This window comes from Colobus angolensis, unplaced genomic scaffold (genome assembly GCF_000951035.1).
Source record: "Colobus angolensis palliatus isolate OR3802 unplaced genomic scaffold, Cang.pa_1.0 Scaffold44, whole genome shotgun sequence".
NCBI classification, from domain to species: Eukaryota; Metazoa; Chordata; class Mammalia; order Primates; family Cercopithecidae; genus Colobus; species Colobus angolensis.
In genome coordinates this window covers 471,727-477,726 of record NW_012117821.1, presented here as the reverse complement: position 1 = coordinate 477,726, position 6,000 = coordinate 471,727, and the positions used below count along the sequence as shown (strand labels likewise).

General features: G+C 47.6%; 1 protein-coding gene across 1 annotated transcript in view; it reads left to right on the top strand.

The window, feature by feature from the left end:
• The window catches only part of EHMT1 (euchromatic histone-lysine N-methyltransferase 1), a 170,994-nt gene that overhangs the window by 127,783 nt on the left and 37,211 nt on the right, over positions 1-6,000 (top strand). The window contains exon 16 of the mRNA XM_011957223.1: positions 2,394-2,516. Coding sequence (XP_011812613.1) covers positions 2,394-2,516 — 123 coding nt within the window. The remainder of the gene's footprint in view (positions 1-2,393; positions 2,517-6,000) is intronic.

Genomic DNA, 6,000 nt, shown 5'->3' with positions numbered 1-6,000 from the left:
TGTAGGGGGCCTTGCAGGTGTCTCTCCTCCCCTCGGAGACTGGGAGAGCCACTGTGCCTCCTGGGTTGCAGGCGGGAGTTGCTGCGGTCCCAATGCCTGGCAGACGGACCACGATGGGTAGCCGTTGGCGGGCTGTTGGGATTGCGCGCGAGCCTGGGAAGGGCGCCGTCCGTCAGAGCCTCGCGGAGGGTGAGCGGCCGGCAGCTTCGGCCTTGGAGCCCCAGACTGTGTGGGACTTGGTCAGTGCCAGCCGCTCCGCTTGCAGTGAGGGTTTGGGGAGCGCGTGGGAGGCGGGTCCTGCTCCGCGTGTGCGTGGGGTCCAGGATGGAGCTGGATGTGGGGCGGGACCTGTTTCTTGGCACTGGCAGGTCTGTCTGGACACCGTTGGCCACTGCGCGTTTCTCGCTTTGACTCTTCCTTTTCTCCGCTGCTTCTCTCCACTCTTAGAGCTTTCTTGGACTTTGTCTCAGTGTCCCGTGTTTTCATGGGCGGGGTCGTTTCCTTCTGCTTACCGGGGTCCTGGGTGCGGTGCAGGTCTGTGAAGGCTCTGCGCTGGGGTGCTGGCAGGCTCCCGTTTCCTATGGGCCGCCATAGCCAAGCCCTCCTTCCTGGGAAAGGACCCCCATCCTCCCCTATGCTCCGCCCGAAGCCGACAGCCCCTCCTGCCCTTGCAGACTCGGGTCTGTCTGCGCTGCCGCCCGCGCTGCCGGCCTGGTGCTGGTGCAGGGGCTTTCGATGCCAGCCTCTCCCTTGAGGGCGCACCCTTTCTTCTTTCATCAGGATTTTTGGGAGCTGGAGGAGCAGCCTCTGTGTGCTGAGGGTGCAGGCAGAGCCACAGCTCCTCTGCACAGCACGGGCCTCGCTCTCTACCTTGTTTTGTGTTTTTTCAAGCTTACTATTTGTTAAAAATTAGCCGCTGTCGACTTCTGGCGCTACTTTACCTTCAGGTCTGGCAGCCGGACCTTGGCTTTGAGCTTTGGTGTTTGAGGTCAGCCTTGGATCACTGCGCCCGCTGTGCGCCTCTAGGCCTCAGCCTTTTGACCTCTGACCATTGCTCTGTGGACCTCGTGTTCTCTTCGGTGAAGCCCAGCTCGTTCTAGTCAGAGTCCCCTGAGCCTCTCACTGCCCCTCTGTTTTGTGTTTTTGTTTGTTTGTTTTTAAACAGAGTTCACTCTTGTTGCTCAGGCTGGAGTGCCGTGGTGCAATCTGGGCTCACTGCAACCTCTGCTTCCCAGGTTCAAGCAACTCTCCTGCCTCAGCCTGTCAGGTAGCTGGGATTACAGGCGTCCGCCACCACGCCCGGCTAATTTTTGTATCTTTAGTAGAGACGGGGTTTCACCATGTTGGCCAGGCTGCTCTCAAACGCCTGACCTCAGGTGATCCACCTGCCTTGGCCTCCCAAAGTGCAGGGATTACAGGCGTGAGCCACTGCGCCCGGCTTCTCTGCCTGCCTTTGGCCTCCTAAAGTGCTGGGATGACAGGCATGAGCTGCCGTGCCTGGCCTCTGCCCCTCTTAGCCTTTAGGAATTAGCCTCATTTTCCATATAGACCATTCTAGGGCTGTTTAAACATTCCTTATTTAATTGTGTTACTTTTGGTTTTTAATTACTAATAGTAAAAACAATACTATTTTCAACCTTTTTTCATAATAAATGTTTATTTTATAAATGAAATACTAGGTTTTTGTCATCTAAGAAGTTTTTCCTCATGGAGAAGAGGTTTCAGCAGCCCAACAGCTGATTTGCTTTTAGCACACAACCAATTTTAAAGTTGGGGGCTTCTTAAGTTTCAGACCAAGAAAAATTTACCTGTGTATAGCTGCCGTTAATTGGTCTTTCCGTCTATGTATACCTGCCGGTTAATTGGTCTTTCACCCTATGTATACCTGCCAGTTAATTGATCTTTCCAGTTTCTCTGTTTATTCGGAAAAATGGAAACTTCTGGAATACATGCTATTGGAAATCAGGATTTTCCATTTATTTTGGCGAGTACTAAATCAGTGAGAGGGTGCTGTGTGTCCTGGCGGGGTGAACCAGCACCTCCCTCCTGCCTCCTCTCTGCTCAGGGGCCCCTCCTTCCCTTTCTTTGTCTGCTTTAGAAGGTTGTCACCATCCTCCTCATTTCTAAAGGTGTTGTCACACTCCTGTGCTATAAACATTTTCTATCAAATTACCTTAGAAGTGGAATGAAATCTAGCAGAAATATTCTGCTTAAAGGTTTGATACTAATAGAATAATTACATCTTTGAATACATGTTTAGAAAACTCAGACATTGTTGGTCACTGAAACAGTACAGCTCTCTTTTTTTGAGTGTAGAAGCTTGTAAGTCACTTCTCCCCAGGCGGTGGCTACCGTCACAGCCCTCCCATACACCTGAACTGTTGTTTCACTAGGCGGGCGCTAATATTGACACCTGCTCAGAAGACCAGAGGACCCCGTTGATGGAAGCAGCCGAAAACAACCATCTGGAAGCAGTGAAGTACCTCATCAAGGCCGGGGCCCTGGTGGATCCCAAGGTATGTTCATCTGTCAGAATCACCATCCTAGTGTGTGTGTAGACGTTTCTCAGAAAGCTGAGCAAGGGACATCCTCACTGACATCTCCAGGACTTGGGGCCTTCACACACCCAGTTGTCCAGAAATAGTTCCTTCATCTCACTTTGGTTACCTGGTTTATTATTAAAAACCACTAGTGAGTGCTCACGCTCTATAGAGCCTGACAACAGACAGGTGAGCTAATGAGGGGTTTGCTGTGTGGAAGGTGTTCGCCTTACAATACGTCATCTCACTGTGTCTTCAGCCCAGAGCCGTTAGGCAAGAAAAAGAAATCAAAGGCGTTCACATTGGAAAGGAAGAAGTAAAATTGCCTCTCTTCACAGATGACATGTTCTTATATGTAGAAAGCCCTAAAGAATATACAAAAATATTGTTAGCTAACAAAACCAATTCAGCAAAATAGGATAAAATATTAACACAAAAAAATCAGTTGCATTTCATATCCTTCGAATGAAGTATTCAAAAAAGAAATTAAGAAAACAGTTTCATTTACAGTAACATCAAAAAGAATAAAATACTTAGGAGTAAGTTTAACCAAGAAGACAAAAGACTCGTAATTGTTAGTTGAAAACTAACAAACGTTGCTGAAAGAAATTAAAGAAGACCTGAAGAAATAGAAAGACATCCCATGTTCACAGATGAGAAGACTGAATGTGGTTAAAATGGCCGTGGAGTCCTTACTAAAATCCTAACAGCCTTTTGGTTTTTTTGAGACAGTCTTGCTCTGTCACCCAGGTTGGAGTACAGTGGTGCGATCTCGGCCCACTGCATCCTCCACTTCCCAGGTTCAAGCAGTTCTCCTGCGTCAGCCTCCCTAGTAGCTGGGATTACAGGCGCGCGCCACCATGCCTGGCTAATTTTTGGTATTTTTAGTAGAGACGGGGTTTCACCATGTTGGCCTGGCTGGCTGGTCTCAAACTCCTGACCTTGAGTGATCCTCCCGCCTCGGCCTCCCATGGTGGTGGGATTATAAGTGTGAGCCACTATGCCTGGTGCTAACAGCTTTCTTTTTTACAGATACAAAAAAAACTCTAAAGTTTATACAGAGTCTCAAGAGACCCAGAGAAGCCAAACAATTTTGAAAAAGTTGGAGAACTCACACTTGCTGATTTCAAAACTTACTATATACGGCCACAGTAATGAAAACAGTGTGGGACTGGCATAAAGGCAGAAATAGAGACCAATGGAATAAAATAAAAAGCCCAGAAATAAACCATTGCATATATGGTCACTGATTTTTGGCAAAGTTACAAAGACCATTCAATGGGGAAAAGATTGTCTTTTCAACAGATGGTGCTGAGACAGCTGGATGTCCACATCCAGAAGCATGAGGTTGGATCCTCACCTAACACTGTCTTCAAAAATTAATGGCAAATGCAGCTGGGCATGGTGGCTAACGTCTGTAATCCCAGCACGTTGGGAGGCCGAGGCAGGTGGATCACCTGAGGTCAGGAACTCAAGACCAGTCTGTCCAACACTGCGAAACCCCGTCTACTAAAAATACAAAAATTAGCTGGGTGTGGTGACGGGTGCCTATAATCCCAGCTACCTAGGAGAACCCGGAGGTGGAGGTTGCAGTGAGCTGAGATCACGCCACTGCACTCCAACCTGGGTGACAAGATTGAAACTCTGTTTAAAAAAGAAAATGGAAAGTGGATATGGATGAAAGGCCCATACTTAAGAGCTAAAACCAGAACACTCTTGGAAAAAGACATGAGGGGAAAGCTTTATGACATTGGATTTGACGACGATTTCTTGGATACTGTACAGAAGCATAATCAAAGAAGTAGATAAACGTGATTAAAATTAAAAAACATTGGGCCCTGGGAAATGATGTGCAGCCGGAAAGGCAGCCACCCCCTCGCCCGTCATGTGGCGCACGTTCGCAGGGAACCTGGCACTAAACTGCCCGTAGATGACCTGTGTCTGGGTTGGGGTTTCATGTGTGGCAGAGCAGCTCCCTCACTGCGATCTGTTGAAAGTCAGCCCCTGACACAAGGGTTTGTAAAGATAATAAAAGATTTTAAAATGGAGAAAAATAAATAAAGTTTTGTACATCAAAGATTACTATCAGTGGAGTGAAAATATCACCTACAGAATGAGGAAATGTATTTGCAAATTCTCTAATAAGAGATTTTTATGCAGAATATATAAAGAGGTTGTACATCTCAACAACAACAGAAAATTAAACAACCAATTCAGAAATGGGCAAAGAAAGGGCTTGAATAGCCGTCTCTCTAAGGAAGGCCCACAAGGGCCAGTTCCCACATGAAAAGGGATCCATCGTCACTAGCCACCAGGGAAGCCAACTCAGAGCTATGGTGAGACGCACCACAGAGGATGTGGCAGTGTTGGGACTCCCACGCGTTGCTGGTGGGGATGTAAACGCTGCAGCCATTGTGGAAGCCAGTCGTGGTTCGTCAGGTTGCTAAGCATAGGATGACCCTCTGGTCTGTAGCAACTCCACTCCGGAGAGCGGGCCCCTGACATGAAAACCAGGACCACGGCCGGGCGCGGTGGCTGAAGCCTGTAATCCCAGCATTTTGGGAGGCCGAGACGGGCGGATCATGAGGTCAGGAGATCGAGGCCATCCTGGCTAACCCGGTGAAACCCCGTCTCTAATAAAAAACACAAAAAACTAGCCGGGCGAGGTGGCGGGCGCCTGTAGTCCCAGCTACTCGGGTGGCTGAGGCAGGAGAATGGCGTAAACCCAGGAGGCGGAGCTTGCAGTGAGCTGAGATCTAGCCACGGCACTCCAGCCCGGGCGACAGAGCAAGGCTCCGTCTCAAAAAAAAAAAAAAGAAAGAAAAGAACACCAGGACCACAGACAGATCTTCATACAACATGGTTCCTGCCACATCGTTCACAGTAGCCAAAAGACAGAAACAACCCAGATGTCTCAGCAGATGCCTGCGTCAGCGCGTTTGGTCCATCCACACGGTGGGATGTTAGGGAATTAATGAAATTCTGACATATGAACAGCACAGATGGACCTTGAGGACATTCTGCTGCAGGAAAGAAGCCAGACCCAAGGACAAATCCTGTACGATGTGACCGATAGATAGAAGCCATCTAGAGTAGCGAGATTCATAGAGACAGAGAGTAGACTGGGGATTCCCTGGGGCTGGGGATTTTGCCTCATGATTGCAGAGCTTTGTTTTGGGGTAACGAAAAAGCTTTGGAAATAGTGGTGATTGTGAATGTGTTTAATGCCACAAAACTGCACAAAATGTTTAAAATGGCAAATTTTGTTATATATTATCATAACCACATTTAAATTCTTAGTCTTTCATACTAATACACATTTTTTCTACCGAAAAAGTGATCACACTCCTCATAGTAATTCAACTCCTGCCTCATATCATATTAAACTTACTGTTTTCTGTTATTAAATATTATTCTGTGAAACATTACCTAAATGACTGTATCAATTTATGATACAATT